At 34.9% G+C, this 19,075-nt stretch overlaps 1 protein-coding gene across 5 annotated transcripts in view; it reads left to right on the top strand.

Moving 5' to 3' along the window:
- VPS50 (VPS50 subunit of EARP/GARPII complex) overlaps positions 1-19,075 on the top strand; it is a 182,926-nt gene that overhangs the window by 123,132 nt on the left and 40,719 nt on the right. For all 5 annotated transcript variants that reach the window (XM_077123771.1, XM_077123730.1, XM_077123741.1 and 2 more), the window contains exon 21: positions 7,030-7,151. In XM_077123771.1, coding sequence (XP_076979886.1) covers positions 7,030-7,151 — 122 coding nt within the window. The remainder of the gene's footprint in view (positions 1-7,029; positions 7,152-19,075) is intronic.

Genomic DNA, 19,075 nt, shown 5'->3' with positions numbered 1-19,075 from the left:
CTATTCTGTAGCTGATTATTGCCATGGAAATTGGCTTATTTTCTTTAGCTGAAAGAACTAAGTGAAAGATAATTTGCTCTCTAGAGTTTTTAGAATCAGAATTGGAAGTGTTCTGGTATGAGATTGTCTGATATAAATTCTCACAAAATAAGAATTACTTTCTATAATAACTAATGGTGGCCATCTAGTCTGCTTTGTGAATTGCAGTCACTGGAAGCATATTATTTTGCAAGACTACTTCATTCTCCTGTCGGAACAATTTAATTGGCAGAAATCTCTTCCATATGGTGAACTAAAATCTTTCTCTGTAATTCACTCTTTTTTTCTTAGTTCTGTCCTTAAAAGCAAAAAGAACAAATCTATACTTTTTTTTCTCCTATTCTTCCAGGTGGTCAGATGTGTGGTGGTAGTTTTCCTGTCCTTCGTTTCCTCATCCCCATGCTCTCTTCTCCACCTCCAACCCATTTTACAGGCTAGATTTGCTCAATTCCTTATCTGGTCCTCAGCAATAATAGCTATACAACTTTTAAAACCTTTGTCATCCTTCTCAGCATTTTAGGTTCACTGTAGTTTTCAGTGCCTGAACACCCACCTCCAGATGTAATCTAATGTAGTCAGCTTGCTAGGTTGTGTCAGAGTTAAAAACAGTCTCACATATCAGTGACTGTGAACAACGAAAGTTCATTTTTCTCCCATAATACTAACCCTTGCCTGTCTGTAGCTGTGTTTCCTGGGTCTCTTCATTCTGGATTTCTGGCTGTGAAGTTTCAAAAAGTTCCAATCTAGAACATGGGAAGAAAAATATGGGCTGAAATATGTTGCATCTCTTAAAGCTTCTGGTCTGGTGTCGTACCTTTGATTTCCTCTGACACGTCACTGGCCAAAGCAATTCAGGCTTGACTTTGGGAGGGAGAACATGTTTGTTCCCCAGTAAGGTACGCATTTCCCACGGGAGTGGACAAAGATGTATAAACGTCTTATAAGGAATGAAAGAAGTATGTAATTGGTAAAAATAATTCAGTCTGTCATATATAAGTGTTTATATTACCTTGCCTAGGTCAGAAAGAATTAGTTATGCTATTTTCTACTCTAAATGACATACATTCAGGAGAATAAAATTAAATTAAAAAGCAGGTACATAATCGAGGTTGAAAGAAATCATGATTCATTCAATTAAATGCAAACATAAAATACAACTCTTTGTGGTAGGCAAAGGAAATAAAAGAAACAGTGGATTCTGTTTTTCTTATTACCTAACAAACGATACTTGCCCCTGTAATAATAAATGTGTTCCTGGTGCTAAATTAAGAAGACAGTAACAACAGATTCTTAAGTAGAGATTACTAATCTACATAGTAGTGGACATTGATTTATAACAGTGGATGTGTAGGAGCTATGAAACCTTATTCTTAAGGGTCTCTGGTGTATCAGCTTTCCTATAAATCAGGGCGTAGTCCTAAATAAAATGTTACTCAGTGAAGAGAGTCTGACAATGGTAATTTAAACACTCTCCACCACCAAATCTTTCACCAGGGTTGCAATTAAGAAACAATTTTGGGTATGATAATTTTACTTTCATAGTTTCTCATTTAGGGGTAGGATTAGCTGCTACCATTATCCAGAGTAGATCTCTCTCCCTGGCATTCTTTATCATCAGTTTGTACGTATTCATAAAATAGAACTTTAAGGGACCCACTCACTCAGGGTTCTCCAACTGGTAAATGTATTATTCTATCCCCTGTTGTTACTACATAGACATGTTTAGAGATTATAAACTAGCAAAAGGTCTTTTCCTACAAAGTGAGAAATAGTGTGAATAAGATAGATTAATTATTTTGGTACCTGGGAAGCTGAAGGGACTAATTATTGGGCAGTTAGGATACACATTTTAGAATATTAAAGCCATATTCAAAATGTCCTTTTCAGGTGGTATTTACTTGACAGATTATTAGGATAGAATAAACAAAAGAGAGTTAATAGGGCCTCCTAGCCCCTGGTGGTACTTGAATTTGCCTCAGAGGCAGAGGACGAATCAGAATGCTTGGGTAAAGAGAAAATCCTGTTAGGCTGACAATTTCTTAAAGACTGAAGCAGGGAAATTTCAAGGATTGTGTCTTATCAATGAATTAACCCTGGTATTCACGGTTTTCTCTCCTGAAAGCTCTCATTTGGACAGGTATGGTAGTCTGTGGGGCAAGAAATAGTTTGCCAAAGACAATGCTTTTAAAAGTGGAGACCTTACAATAACAAAATATATTCTTGTGTTACATCGGGATTTAAAATGAAACTCGGATAGATATATCTAAGGGATATTTAGACTTAGTGTGGCTGAGTTACAGAAAAGAAAACTCAGAACTTGCATGGAAGAAATTTACTCCTTCATTGGTGCAGTCTTTTAGATGGGGCATTGGTCTTATTCTTATTTTATCATTGAGTTTTTTAAATTGAAAAAGTAATACATAAAAATGATTAAAAATAAGTACTAAAAATAAAGATAACCCCAAGTATAAATAGAGCTGCTGAACTCCAAATCCCCTTTCCCAGAGAAAACCACTCACTTTCTCCTGTTGTTTTTTTTTTTTTTAATATTATATGCTTCTACAAGCATATTTAATATTTGTGTTCTCCCCCCTACCCTGGTAGGTAGTAGTTGTATATTCGTTTCAAAAATTAGATCACACTATTCTTCATTTTGCTTTTTATGCTTCAAATATTTTAAGGTTACACCCATAATATATATATCTTCATATGTATAAATCTCATTTTTTTCATATAATCCTATTGTGTGGATATACCATAATTTATTTTATCAATCCTCTGTTTTGAATTTAGTTTATTTCCAGTCTTGATACTATATACATCCTTAAAGAACTAACTTTATTTATATGCAAATATAGCTGAAGGACAAATTCCCTCATGTATCTTTCTATAGTATTTACATTTTCAGTTTCTGTGGACATTCTCAGTTTACCAAAGAAGTTACTCAAGTGGTTCTGTTAACTTCCCTCCACCAGCAGTGCATGAAAGTATCTCTTTACCTGGTCTCTTAGTAATGCTTTTCATTATTCAGCTTCCAGTGTTTACCAGTCTGACAGGTGAAAAAATGACATTCAGAAATGTGTTTAATTATGAGTGAGTTTAAGAATCTTTTCGTATGTAAAACCATTTCTGTTTTTTTATTTGTGAACTACCTATTCATATCCATTGCCCATTTTTCCTATAATAAGGAAATAGTATATTTTAATGTCTGCCATAAGTAAACTAGTCCTTTTTTTGTCATGTATTGCATTCATTCATGTTCAGTCCAACTTGGTTTTTTTTTCAGTTAATGGTTTGTTTCAGGCACTCTATGTATTAGATACAGTCATAAGAAGGGCATCATCTTTTTACTTCAAGAGCCCAACATGGGAAATAACATACTAAAGAAAAAGGTTACAATGTACTGTAGCGTAAACAAACAAAAAAGAGACAGAGAGAAAGAACAATTGACACTCCTAGAGACAGCAGATGAAAAGTCTGATTCACTGGGGCATTGACACTCTGGCTGACTTTAAAAATAGTTGGGAAAGGCATTCTAGACAGAGAATAACATGTGCAAGATGTGGTATATTCAGAGAACTCAGTGGTTTAGTTTGCTGGCATGTTTAAACTATAATGGAAGGTGGAGGCAGGAGAGATGTGGCAAGAAAGATAGGAAAGAAGAGGATTGCAAAGGGCTCTCTATATAATATCCTGTGGTCTTGGTCTTGAGCTCTGTAATGTAGGGTTTTTAAACAAAGTAGATATTAAAGAAATGATTTTGGTAAAAGCTGCTTCCATTAGAAGTAAATTTGTCTTTTCTTCTACTGCAGTTAAAGTATTTTCTCTTGATACATGGTTCTTTCGCAGTACAAAGATAAAATTTATAACATATACAAGAAATAGAGCCAACACCTGAGTTATTTGCTCATTTGAAAATTAAACAAATGGCTTGTTTTGACATCTTATTTCTGCAGAAGGGGGTGGGGTATAGAGCATTTTTACGCATATGCTCTTTTTTTTCCAATTATTTTCCCCTGAAAAGGAGCAGAATTAGGGACTTGTAGTTGTAATTGGACACAACCCATCTCCTACTTACCTTTCAGATATATTACTAAGTTTTTAAAAGCAGAGATTTTGGTTTTAAATTTTTGTATGAGTATATATAAATCAATGGTTTAAGAAAAGAGAGTGGAGTATTGGCATCTCCCAAAGGAAGGAATGAGGAGGATTTGTCCTTGGCATTTTGGAACAGTTGAGCTCTTGAGTGATGTAGTAATAGAGAAATGTTCTTGGCCTTTGACACAGGATTTCACAGAGCTAGGATTCAAGGGGAGTGAGCTGTGCCTTCCGTGTGTCCTTTTTCCTTTTGCTTTATGTGTAGATGGTTATGAAAAAAATTGTTTTTTATCCAGTAGGTATATTTTGTTTTACAGCAGTTAGGGATTTTTGAAGAAATTATTTAAAATGGAATCTCCTAGAAAGAACTGTTTGTGCAGTCACTTGTAGAAGACTATTGTAGGCATTCCATGAATATTTGACAGACAGTAAAATATAGCAGGAAAACATCATTGTAGGTATTATTTAGATGGGTATTGGCCAACATACCTTCCGAAATGATGGAACATTCTGTGTTAGCCACTAGTCACATATGGCTATTTAGTACTTGAAACATGGCTAGTGTAATTGAAGAACTCAAATGTTTTATTTTATTTAAATATTTTAAATTTAAAGAATCACATGTGGTTAGTGGCTACCAAATTGGACAGTGCAGATTTAGACTTGGCTTCCTACTTAACGATTTTCTGTCCTTCTGCACTTCTCTGCCTATATTAGTTAGGGTTCTCTAGAGAAACAGAATCAACAGTGAACACTTGCAAATATGAAATTTATAAAAGTGTCTCACGTGACCGTAGGAACGCAGAGTCCAAAATCCACAGGGCAGGCTGCGAAGCCGATGACTCCGATGGATGGCCTGGATGAACTCCACAGGAGAGGCTCACCAGCCAAAGCAGGAATGGAACCTGTCTCCTCTGAGTCCTCCTCAAAAGGCTTCCCATGATTAGATTTAGCATCACTAATTGCAGAAGACACTCCCCTTTGGCTGACTACAAATGGAATCAGCTGTGGATGTAGCTGACGTGATTATGACCTAATCCTATGAAGTGTCCTCATTGCAACAGACAGGCCAGCGCTTGCCCAATCAGATAAACAGGTACCACAACTTGGCCAAGTTGACACCTGTCCCCAACCATGGCACTGCCTTTTCAACTTTTCCCTGTGGAAATATCAGAAAAATATTAAGTTTGGTAGTAAGTAATTAGATCACTCACTAAAAAGTTTACTGCTTTTAGAAAGTTTTTTTTAATTAAACGTTTTCAGACTTCACATTTAAGTAAATATATTAGCTATTGTCTGTTTCAAGTTCAAAGTTGAGAAAATAACTTTGTTACAGACCAAAAGTACATGGTATAGTTAATTGGTTTTAGACTGAACACATGTATCTTATTTTGTAGCAACATTTGGAAAAATAAAAGATGGCATTGGATTCATTTGTACATATTCTGCAGAATTAAGATGGTTGCCTCAATCTTTTGTAATTGTTAAATGGTTGGGAAAAAAAATAAAGGTCACAGACTTGGAAATAACTTTTCTGGAAAAAGAAACTTTTAAAATCTGGATTTAATTTCCCTGTGTCCTTGGCAGATAATTTTTATTTCCTGAGTGTATTTTTCTTGCAAGCCTACTGTAAATTCCAAAGAGGAAGGTGTTTGGCTTTTTTTTTTAATGTTAAATGTACTTCATCCACTCATTAAATTAATATCTTATTGAATGCCACCTGTATTCAAGGTACTATTGTGGGCACAAGGCCCACAACAGTGAACCAAACACAAAAATTTCAGGCTTCTTGGAATTTACATTTTAATGCAAGGAGAGAGACGACAGAAGAAAAATAATTAAGCAAAATGTATAGTTTGTGAGATGGTGATATAAGCACTGGAGAAAAGTAAAGTAGGAATGGGAAAGGCATGTGGGCATTTTAGTTTCAGCAGGATGGTTAGGGGTGTCCTCACTGAGAAAGTGACATTGGAGTAGAATTGAAAGAGTTAGGGAGCCAGCCATTATAATTCCTTGGGGAAGAATATTCTAAGCAAAGAGAACAGCAAGTATAGGTAAAGGCACCAAAATGGCTGTGTATCTGGTATGTTGTAGCAGCAAGGATGTCATAAGTTTCAGAGCTGGTTATGTGTGGATGAGAGGTATGGGTTATGAGGCTGGGAGTAAAGGTGGCAGATAATAGACTCTTGAGGGCCATTGTGAGGACTTTGGCTTTTACCCTGAGTGAGATGAGACACCATTGTACCATTTTTCTTAGATGAGCGCTATCATTTGGCTTAAGTTGTACTCAAAGTGTCTTAGAAGTTCACAGCCTAGAATGGGCACTGATTGAGTCTTTCACAGCTCTGATTAGACTGGAAATGGTCTTTGTTAAAGTTTTTATCATGTGTATAGTTCTGCTGTGTTTTATTATTTCTCATTCACCTGTTTTCTGTAATTTAGTTCAATGAAAGAATATAAAACATGTCAGGAATGCAGGAATTATAGAATTTCTGTAATTTTCTTTTGTGCTTGCTTTTTGATGTACCTATTAATCAAGATGATTTAAATTTCTAGTTGCAGATTTTGACATCCAAGTATCATTCCATGTATTACTTTACATATGTATATGTTTAATAAGTTTGTGCATATGTAAAACAGGAACTTCACTTTTAAAATGTTCAGTTGTTGTATACCGTTACATAAAGTATAATTTTTCTAAATGTGATCATAGGGTTATATAACACATGGTATTAAAGAGATTATATTACCAAATTGATATAGGAACATGTCAAAAATATATTATGAATTTTAGGAAAATCTAAAGAAATTAGGTTACATTTAGCATATTTTCGCAGTAATTAGAGACTAACATTTTAATTACTTAATTATTTGTTTATTTTTCTTTTTCAGGAAAATATATGCAGATGATGAACATTCTTAAGCCAATTGCCTTTGATGTTATACATTTCATGTCTCAGCTATTTGATTATTACTTGTATGCAATATATACATTTTTTGGCCGGAATGATTCAGTAAGTCAGTGTTTGGGGGGAAAGTCTGTTTCTTATAAATATGTTTATTTTTTAAATGCACAATAAAACTTTTCATTCTTTTTTTATAAAATATACAAATATCATTAGATTGAGACTTATCCATCAAGTACAAAATTACCAAAATCACTTTCTGCCTTCCTGATTGCCTTATTTATATACCAATTTTAAGCTTTGATGTGATAGATTTATGTTATTCAGAATTTTGGCTGAAAAGTCAGAACATCTGTTTCTAACCTTCCCATATTTTGGCAATTGAAAATGTGCAGGCTGTCTTAGTTAAATCTGGTGTCATGTATGATTATGACACAATAAATGGAACATTTGAAATACTGGCTAGCAATTTTAGTAATCACTGATACATTCAGATGACAATGGAAAATATTTACTAAAATAGTTGAAAATCTTTGAACTAAACCATTTGCCTACCATAGAATTAATGTTTCCTGAACCTCCTTTTTGTGTTTATAAAGCTGTTATTGAGTTTATCTTTTTCTGCTCCTAACAGAGTATGATGCATATTAGGCAGGTACCCAATCTTGTATTTGTAAATAGTTATGTAGTGCATCTAGATACTTGACAGTTTTCTCTTTAAAATCAAACTTCTGGACTCCTATGAGTGTGTCGTGATATTCTCTAAATCTTCTTTTACTATATTCTAAACCTTTTTAAAAACATGAATTTTAATATGTAACTGCATTTATCATATGAATATATATAGTCTTACTGTGATCATAAGTATATAAAAGATATGGTCTTTTTTTTTCAAACTAACTTATTTGCTTATTTATTTATATTAGAGAACTTGTGGGTCTATAGAAAAATCATTCAGAAAATACCATATGACATACCCCACCCCCATTAATACCACCTTGTATTAGTGATTTGTTACAATTGATGAAAGAATACAATTAAAACTGTTCTATTAACTATAGTCTATAGTTCACCTTAAATTCTTCTGGTTGTGTTGAATAGCCCTATGTTGTTCTTTTTTTAAAACTTTTATTCTAGTAACATACATACATGGTCTCTTAATAAGGGATCTGAATTTTCCTTGCTCTTGATTCTGCAGAATGTTCCTTAGAGAGAAAGAATACTAATACATTTAGAGAAATACAAAATGTAGCTGTTCTGTTTATATTATTATATGTGCTAATTCATTGCTCTGAATTTAGAAACAGAAATTATTAATGAAGAAAGACATTCTAGAGTTTTAACTAATTGTCAGGATCTCTCAGTTTTCTACATGAACATTACTCTGTTTTCTGACCTATACCTCTAGAGGAACCAATTAAAAATGTGCATATGAGTGAGTGTGTATGAGTAAAGATAGTGTTTCCTCTCACTTGTCCTAAGACTTTCCCTGTTGTAGATTATGTTTAGTAATACTAGCTTCATCTATCATGTGAATGTTGATAATATGCATACCTTCGAATAGAACAACTTATAATTCAGATCTTATTTATCTTGCTTGTGGAAAAGTGGAGAAAATTCCATTTGAAGAAAAAGCAAAGACTTTGAATCTCTATGAAAGATTCATAGGGGCTTTCTGTACAAATTTGTAAATACAGTCGTTCCATTTAGCTTTCACACTGCTCTTTTGCTTTGTTAAATTTTACATACATTTGAAATTATACTGTCATGCAAGATTGTATTCTTCTTTCTTCTTTTATGATTATTTTTTGAGGGGTTTATGGTCTGGGATTGGAACCCAGATCTCCTGTGTATTCTTTTTAATATATTACTTTAAATCCATTGTGGAACAAGAAAATCTACTAATAAGTAGCATAAATAAGCTAATGAATGCATATAAGATTGAAGAGGTAACTTTTAAGCCCATTAAAAATCCTGGAAGTTTCCATGTTCATAAAATTAAAAAAGAAAAGAAAAAAAAAAGCCCTGTAAGCAATTGAGCCTTAGGTATTAGGAAAGGAGAGGGAATCAGGTAAGGGTAGACAGGGTCTTTGATTGTGCCTGCTTCTCTTCCAGAATAAAGGACTTGTATGAGTGAATTTAGGTGGATGCTCCTTGTAGAAGAATTAGCATCTGTTTCTCAGACAGGTCTAACTTCCAGTAAGTTATTGGCTGGGAGTATATGTACATACAGTAGACCAAGGGATTTTTCCTGCTAATACTAATTCCTTCAGACTGACTTGGCAATCAGCTGAGAGGTGGAGTGTGTAGAGAATGATACTTATTACTCCCTACATATATGGTCTCCCAGGTGACCCCTGTGTGCAGGCAATATTCCCTTTTTGAGCTCCTACTAATGATTTTAAGCTACATAATTTAGGCCTTGCTGATAAAATAACTTATAACCATTAAACTCCTTATATATTAATGGTTATTACCTATTACATCAATCTTTATTAGATAAATAATCCATTTCATTCTTTTATAATAAAGTTTGTTCATAATTTTGCTTTATTTTGCCTTTCCCTCAGACTTCCATTGTTCACCTCTTGAATTATATTTTCCTTGGGCCTTCCTGTTCACAGTCTCGTGTGATGTCCATTCTGTTGCTTACTTCCACTGTCAGGTATGATGGACTAAGACCCTGTTGGGTGATACTCCCTGCAGAAAACTATAAAGCATGGACATAATACAAAAGCAAATACCTAAAGATACTGGGCAATGAACAGAAGCAGCCAGACTCTGGTTGAGAGCTATGAAAGTTAATTCCTTCTCTGTAGCTTTTATACTAGGACTAAGTGCAGGTCATATAACACACAAGTGGAGTCAGACATGGGAAAATCTGCTGTCTTTATGGCCTGGTGAGCCAGAATATTGAAGCCAGAAAACCATGAACACTAAAAAGAGTGGTGAATCTCAGAAGGGAACAGTAGAGAGAGGACTCCTAAATTCTGTCTACCCATGATTCTGACTAACATAGGAACCATGTTTATGTGAAATGCAGTGATTGCAGCTCAAAAAAAAAAAGATCTGAAGAGACCAGAGCTGATGCACAAAGAAAATAGGAGTGCAGTTCAAACTCAGCCAAGAAAACTGCATGCTGAAAACAGAGGAAATGATACTCATTGGAGAAAAATAACAGAATCTAGAATTCCCACATTCATATTGAAGATGAAATAGAAATTTACCCAACATACATAGAACAAAAAAGTGGAGTATATTCTCAAGTAAAAAGAAAATCAATTTAGCCCCAAAATGAAATATATGTTGGAACTAATGAATAAGGATTTTAAATAGGCTATTAGAACTTCAATGAATAAATCATGTTTTAAATACATGAACATCTCAAAAGAAAAATAAGATGTTCCTGTAGGAACAATAATAGAGGGTTTTATAAGTTTCAAGTTTACAGGTCTAGTGCTGAGAAAATGTCCAAACTAAGGTACCAACAAGAGGTTACCTTCACTCAAGAAAGGCTGATGCTGTCCAGAACACCTCTGTCATATGGGAAGATAGGTGGCTGCCAGCTGCTGGTCCTTTTCTCCTGGACTCCGTTGCTTTCAGCCTCTGTTCCTGTGGGGATTCCTCACTTTGCTTCTCCAGGGCTAGCTTTCTTCTCTTGCTTCCCTTGGCTCTCTCTAGGTTCTGGATTGCTTAACATCTCATGCAAAGGTGTATGTTGACATCTGCTGGGCTCCAGTCTTCTCCAAATATCTGTGTCTCTGTTCTGAACTCTCTCCAAAATGTTTTGTCTTTTAAAGGACGCCAGTAAATGAATCAGGACCTACCTGGAATGGGTAGAGTCACATCTCCATGTAATCAAAAGCTCACGCCAAAAATTAGGAGCACCACTGGCCCGTGAAGATAATCCAATCAGGAGTTTCTGCCCTATGGTATTGGATCAGGATTGAAAGAAATGGCTGCCCGCACATTATTGGATCAGGATTAAAGCATGACTTTTCTGGGGTACATAATATTTTTAAACCTTCACAGAAATAACAGAAAAGTACTCAATGTACTTAACCAAATGGATTTGATAAAGGAAGGAATATGTGATCTTGAAGGTAAATCAATAAAAATTATCCAAAATTTGAAATACAACGAAAAAAATAAAGATTGGAAAACAAAAATAACAGAGTGAAAGAACATGCTAGATTACCTCAGGTGGTCCAGCATACATGTAATTGGAGTACCAGATAGAGATGAGAGCTATAGGATGGGACAGAAAAAGCATCTGAAGAAATAAGTCATAAATTTGATAAAAGATAATTATTTGCAGATACTGGCTGCTAAACAAACAGCAAGCAGAATAAACACAAAGAAATAGATGGTGGGACACATCATGGTAAACTGTTTCTTGAAAATCATAGCAGACTTATTACATAAAGAGGACCAGTGATCCAGTTAACAGCTGACTTCTCAATAGAAACTGCGGAGACCAGAAGAACATTGAATACCACCTTTAAGGTGCTGAAAGAATAAATGTCTATCCAGAATTTTACAACCAACAACTGCACCATAAAAAATGAAGGTCAATTTATAGCATTTTCAGATAAAATTAAAAATAAATAATTAAATAAACAGTAACTGAAAAACTAAAACCAACAGACATATAATATAAGAAGGGCCACAGAAAGCCCTTTAGATTGAAGGGAAATTATGCCAATTGAAAACACAGATTCTCAGAAAACAGTTGTGCTGATTTGAAAGGATGTATGTACTGTAGAAAAGCCATGTTTTAATCCTAATCCCATTTTGTAAAGGCAACCATTTCTTCTAATCCCTATTTAGCACTGTATGGTGGAAACTTTGATTAGATTATCTCCATGGGAATGTGACTTGCTCAAGAGTGGGTGTTAAATTGGATTAGGTGAAGGCATGTCTCTACCCATTCCAGATGGGTCTTGGTTACTTTACTGGAATCCTGTAAAACAAAACATTTTGGAGAAAGCAGGAGACCCATGGAGAGAAGAAAATGACAACAGAACGCCACAGAACCATGAAGCAGAGCGTCCACTGACCAGCAGCTTTTGTAGATGAAGAAAGAAAATGCCTCCCAGGGATCTGGAGAGGAAGTTAGCAGATGATGCCATGTTTGCCCTTCCAGCCGAGAGAGAAACCCTGACCATGTTCACCATGTGCCTTTCCACTTGAGAGAGAAACCATGAACTTCATCGGCCTTCTTGAATCAAGGTATTTTTCCCTGGATTTGTCATTTCTGTAGATTGGCTTTAGTTTGGACATTTCCATGGCCTAAAAACTGTTATCTTGCAACTTATTAAATATTCCCCTTCTTAAAAGCCGTTGAGTTTCTGGTATATTGCATTCCAGCAGCTAGAAAACTAGAAGAACAGTGAAGAGCATTGGTAATGGAAATTACCTGGGGAAAGATAAAATATTTTTTCTACTTAAAGCAAATAGCTGTTTAATCTGAAACCATGGTATTGTCTTCTGAAGTTCATAATATGTTTAGATGTATTACATATAACAACTACAATAAGATATGTAGAAGAAGTGCAAGTAGATGTTTACAAAACTTCTCTGTATAACACAAAGCATTACAATATTAATGCTAAATGGACTATTTGAAGTTAAGGATGTATATTGTTATCCCTAAGGGAACCATGAAACATAATGTAAAGAACTATAACTAGAAAGTTAACCCAATAATTATAGTAAAATTAAAAAAAATTTTCAAGTAATCACAAAAGGCAGGTGTTCTAGTTTGCTAGCTGCTGGAGTGCGATATACCAGAAATGGAATGACTTTTAAAAAGGGGAATTTATTAAATTCAACATTTACAGTTCTAAGGCCATGAAAATGTCCCAGTTAAAGCAGGTCTATATAAATGTCCAAATTAAGGCACCAGCAAGAGGTCACCTTCACTCAGGAAAGGCCTATGAAATTCAGGGTGTCTCTCTCACCTAGAAAGACACATGGCGACGTCTGCTAACTTTCCAGGCTTCTTATTTCATGAAGCAACCCGGGGCATATTCCTTCTTTATCTCCAGAGGTCTCTGGTTGCATAGGTTCTTGTGGTTATTGTGGCTCTGAAAGCGACTCTCTCAAAAACGTTTCCTCTTTTAAAGCTTTCCAATAAACTAATCATAACCCACCTGGAATCAGTGGAGTCTCATCTCCATCTAATTAAAAGTTAATACCCACAGTTGGGCAAGCCACATCTTCGTGGAGATAATCTAATCAAACGATTCCAATCTGCATTATTGAATAGGTATTAAAAGCAAGCTTGCGTCCACAAATTTGGTTTAGGATTAATACATGGCTCCTCTGGGATACATAATCCTTTCAAACCAACACAGCAGGGAAGGTGAATTCAATGAACAAAAATGTGAAAAAATATAATGTAGATGCTAACCAGCCATATCAGTAATTACATTAAATGTTAATAAACTGGAGGTGGTGCATGTGTAGTTCATTGGTTGAATTCTTCAGTTCCTGGCCCATGCATCCCCCCAAAAAGTAAAATGTTAAGAAACTAAACACTCAAAAAGGCACATTATCAGATTATTTTAAAAACAACCCAACTATATGCTGTGTATAGGTGGCATACATTAAAAAAGTAAATAACCACATACATTGGTTGAAAACGGATGAAAAGAAAAAGATATGCCATGTAGACGATAAGCATAATAAGACTGCAGTTGGCTATATATCTGTAGTAGATTGAATTATGTTCCTCAATTCAGATATGTTCTTAATCTGCGTTCCTGTGGGTGTGAATCCATTATAAATAGGAACTTCCTGAAGATGTTTTTATTAGGTGTGGCCCAACTGAATGACAATATGTCTTAATGTGGATTACTGGAGGTTTTATAAAGAGAAACACACAAAAAAAATGGAATAGAAGATTAAGAAGAGAGAGAACAAAACTATGTAAGAGGAAGCGGATGTGTAAACCAGGGAACTCGAAGAATTGCAGCAAGCCAGCACCAGAATGCTACTGACCCTAGGTGGAAAAGCCATTCTAGCTTCCAAAACCTGTGCCAGTAAATTCCTGTTTAAACCAAAACCAGTTTCTGGTTAGTAGTAGCAACTCAGGCAAACTAAGACAATATTAGATAGAATAGATATGCAAATAGAATTTATTACCAGAGATAAAGAGAGTTACTTCGTAATAATGGAATGTTCAATTCAACAGGAAGACCTTTTGATCAGAAATGTGTATGTTGCTTAGTGACAGAGCTTCAAAATAGATGAAGCAGTAATTGACAAAATTAAAGGGAAACAGATGGAGATTTTAACCGCACTCAAAAGTAGTAGAACAAGTGAGAGAAAAATCAACAAATACATATATTTGAGCAGCCCTATCAACCATCTTGACTTAATTGATATTTATGAGACAATACACCCAACAATTGCAAGCTATATTTCCTTTTTAAGGTCACATGGTGCATTTATCAGGACTGTATATTCTGGGTCAGTAAACATGTCTCAGTAAACCTCAAAGATTGAACCATACAGAATATATTCTCCGCCCACAATGGAATTCTATTAGAAATCAATAATGTCCCTAAATATTTGGAAATTAAACATTACACTAATAAATAATGACTGAGTCAAAGAAGAGCTCACAAGAGAAATTAGAAAATATTTTGAATTGAATGATGAAGAAAACACAGCATATCAAAAATTGTGGAAGGCAGTAAATCAGTGCTTAAAGGGAAATAAATAACTTTAAATACCTATTGTAGACATGAAGAAAAGTCTCAAGTCAGTAATCTAAGCTTCCACTTACAAAACTAGATCAGGAAGAGTAAATGAAACCTGAAGTGATCACAAGGAAGGAAGTAATAAAGAAAAAGGCAGATATTAAAGAAATTGAAAACAAAGAGCAATAGAAAAAAATCTGTGAAACTATTTTAAACAGTGAATGAAATTGATAAACCTCTAGCCACATTGATATAAAAAAAAACAAGATACAAATTTCAGTATCAAGAATCAAAGACAGGATGTCACTATAGATCCTTCAGAAATTAAAAATATAAGGGAATATTTTGAACAATTCTATGTGAACATGTTTCCCAAACTAGATTATGGACAAATTTTTTGACAGTGTAAAATGACGAAAAACTTACCTAAGAAAAAAATAGAAAACCTTAAGCGGCTCTTTATCAATTAAATGAATTAATTAATAAAAACCTTAAAAATACCAACCCTACTCACTAAGACTTTCAGAAAAGGAAAGTCACAGTGTATTTTCTGAAGCCAATATTATCCTGATTCCTAAACCAAAGACATCACGAGAAATGATAGCAGATCAATATCCCTCATGGACATAGATTCAAAAAAATTCTTAAGAAAATATTATCATGTTAATTCAAGACCAAGTGACTTTTGTCTTGGGAATTTAAGATTGATTTCATAGCCTAAAATCCTGTCTTAAAACTAATCAATGTAATTCATTATGTTACTAGAATAGTGAAAAACTTTAAGATTGTTTAGATTCAGAAAAAGCATTTGAAAAAATTCAACACATTTTAGATTAAAAACTCAAAGCTAGTAACAGAAAGTTACTGTCAGGTTATTTTAACCAGATTATGACCATTTATAAAACAGCAATCATCATACTCAGCGGTGAAAGGCTCAGCGCTTTCTATCTAAGATGAAGAAACATGACCAGAATGTGGACCCTCACCATTTTTATTCTACTGGAGGTTGATCCTCTGCAGTAAGGCCAGACAAGAAACATAAAGCAAAGAGTTTGAAAGTGAATAAAGTTGTCCTTATTTACAGATGATGTAATCATTCATGTAGGAAACACTGTGGAATCCACAAGTAAGCTTCTAGAATTAATTAATAAACTTAGCAGGCTTCTAGGATACAAGGTCAGTATATAAAAATCGATAGCAATGAACAATTAGAAAATGAAATTTTTGAAAAACTTAATATCAAAAATCCTTAGGAAAAAATTCATAGAAAAATTGACAGACGTACACTGAAAAAAGCGTTAGAAAGGGAAAGTCAAAAATAAATCTAAATAACAAAGAGATATACCATGTTCATATATTAGAAAACTCAGTTTTGTTAAGAAGACAGTATTCCCCAAATTAATCTATAGATCAATCTCAACAAAAGTGAAAGTATTTTTTTTTAAGAAATTGACGAACTCAATTCAAAATTAATGGATAAAGAGAGTGTCAGTCACAAGGTTTTCACAAGCACATAATCACACTGTGAAAGCTATACAGCTATAAACTCATCTACAAGAATCAAGGCTACTAGATTACAGTTCAACAGTTTCAGGTATTTTCTTCTAACTATTCCAGTACACTAAAAACTAAAAAGGGATGTCTATGTAATGCATAAGAATAACCTCCAGAATGACCTCTCAACTCTATTTAAAATCTCTCAGCCTTTGTAAAGTTTCAGTGCAGTTTCTTACATTTCTCTTCCCCATTTTGGTCAAGAAGCCTTCTGCAGTCCTATGATGCTAGTTCCAGGCTCATCCCTGGGAGTTATGTCCCACATAATGGGGATGGCCATGACCTCACCTGCAGAGTTGGCTCTGAGAGAGAGGGGCCACATCTGAGCAACAAAAGCAGTTCTCTGGGGGTGACTCTTTTGGCATAATTATAAGTAGGCTTAGCTTCTCCTTTGCAGGAATAAGTTTCATAAGTACAAGCCCCAAGATCGAGGGCTCAAGCCTGTTAAATTGGTAGTCCCAGTGCTTGTGAGAATATTAGGAATTTCCAGGTTTGGAAGGTTTAATATTTCCACTTTTTTTCCCAGTCCGTCAAGTAGACTTTGCAAATACTTTTTTATTTTCTGCCCGATTACTCTGGACTATATTGAAGCATCACACTACCCTTTACAAACCAGCAAGATCTCACTCCCTATTCAAGTTTCCATGTAATGATGGTGTTCGAATAAATTGACCATACAAGGTAAATTAGTGTGTTACAGAAAATAGAAATTTTGCACCAAATAAACATCTCTTCCTTTGGTTGTACACAGAAGTTGAAGTTTTAAAATGCAATCAATATCTTCCTTTACCCTTTACCTGATTTATCTTAGTCCTGACTAGATCAGCTTCATTCATATCTCTGATTGAAGTCTGATCTCTTTTTCAGCTTTTTAAATAGTTACTGTATAAAGTAATGCTGACTTTCAGAGCTGCAGAGCTCTGACTCTGAGTCTGAGGTGTCGTATAAATACCCAAAGTTCCAGGGGATGACCAAGTTGTATACAAAGAGCTCAGCACCTCAGACTTTATAAATAACCCTTACAACTCAGGATTAGATGTGAGTGCTTTAAGAGTTTACAATCTAGGAACCTTTACAATAAGCCTTCCCTTGATCTATGCCATCTAATTCAATCCTCAGAGTTAGCACATTATAGTTAGTCCATATCAGTGACCTGTTATAATATTTGTCTTTTCCTTTCTGGCTTGTATCACTTAACATACTGTCCTCAAGGTTCATTCTAGTTGCGTGCCTCACAACTTCATTTCTTCTTGCAGCCATTCAATATTCCATTGTATGGATACACCACAGTTCACCCTTCTTTTCATCAGTTGATGTACCCTTAGGCTACCTCCATCCACTGCAGATCGTGAATACTGCCATATAAACACCAGTGTGCAAATATCTATTCATGTCCCTGTTTTCATTTTTCCCAAGTCTATACCTAATTGTGGGGTTGCAGAATCATGTAGCAACCTACACTTAGCCTTCTGTGGAGCCACTGCACTGCCCTCCAGAGGGGCTCTACCATTCTACTTCTTTACCAACAGTGAGTAAGTACATCTCTCTCTCTCCACATTTTCTCCAGCTCTCATCCTTCTGTTTAATTTTTAAAGTTTTATTCACACACCATACAATCATCCTAAGTAAACAATCCGTGGTTCCCACTATAATCATAGAGTTATGCATTCACCGCCACAGATGTATGAGGACATTTCTGTTTCTTCCTCAAAGAAAGAAGAGGGGGAAAAATGAAGAATAAAAAATAAAATAAAAATGAGAAACAATACCACCACCACTACCACCACTACCAAGAATCCCATATCCTCCCTTATATCCCCCTCTTATTGACATTTAACTTTGGTATATGGCCTTTGTTGGATCTAATGGCAGCCTATTACATTGTTACTGTTAACTGTAGACCTTAGTTTGCATTGATTGTATTTTTTTCCCAATGCCATCCCATTTTCAGCACCTTTCAACATTGACATTTATTTGTTCTCTCTCATGTAAAAGCATTCTTATATTTGTACATTTAATCACCACCACTGTCCACTCTAGGCTTTGCTCAATTATACAGTCCCAGTCTATCTGTTTTTCCTCCTGGTATCATACATACCCCTAGTCTTTCCCTTTTGCCCATACTTGCATTCAGTTTTGTTCTATATTCTTAAAAATATTGTATTACCATCAGATAGTATTGTGCTATCCTTTTCTGGATCTTTACAATCAATCCTTTGTACATTTTGTATTCCTTCAAAATCAGAGCCAATTTCTATTACCCTCTTTCTGTCTCCTGATAACCTGTGTTCTCAACTTTAACTCTCAAAGTTTGCTCATTAATGTTAGTTCACATTAGTGAGACCTTACAGTATTTGTCCTTTTGTTTCTGGCTAGTTTCACTCAACATAGTATCCTCAAGGTTCATCCATGTTGTTGCATGCATCATGACTTTATTCTGTAACCTTACTGATGGTCTTCATTTCTACACTCTTCTCCAAACCTGTCTGTCCTGTCTTTTCCTATCTGCCTCTAGTGTTCCCCTTAGTATTTCTTGTAGAGCATGTCTCTTGTTCACAAATTCGTAGAGAACATTTCTGCAGATGTCTGTATGTTATTACTGCGCTGTTCATTTTTATCAGTTGAATCATCACATAAAGAAGAGACTAACAAGCTTTTCGTGTCTTAGCACTCAAGTTTTCCTTCTCATTTATGCTCTTATGTGATGGTTTTTAACAAACACTTTGGCTTGTTACAAAGTATAGAATACTATACTTTGATAGAGAATAC

The sequence above is a fragment of the Tamandua tetradactyla genome, chromosome 1 (assembly GCF_023851605.1).
Source record: "Tamandua tetradactyla isolate mTamTet1 chromosome 1, mTamTet1.pri, whole genome shotgun sequence".
NCBI classification, from domain to species: domain Eukaryota; kingdom Metazoa; phylum Chordata; class Mammalia; order Pilosa; family Myrmecophagidae; genus Tamandua; species Tamandua tetradactyla.
This window is presented reverse-complemented; position numbering and strand designations above follow the sequence as displayed.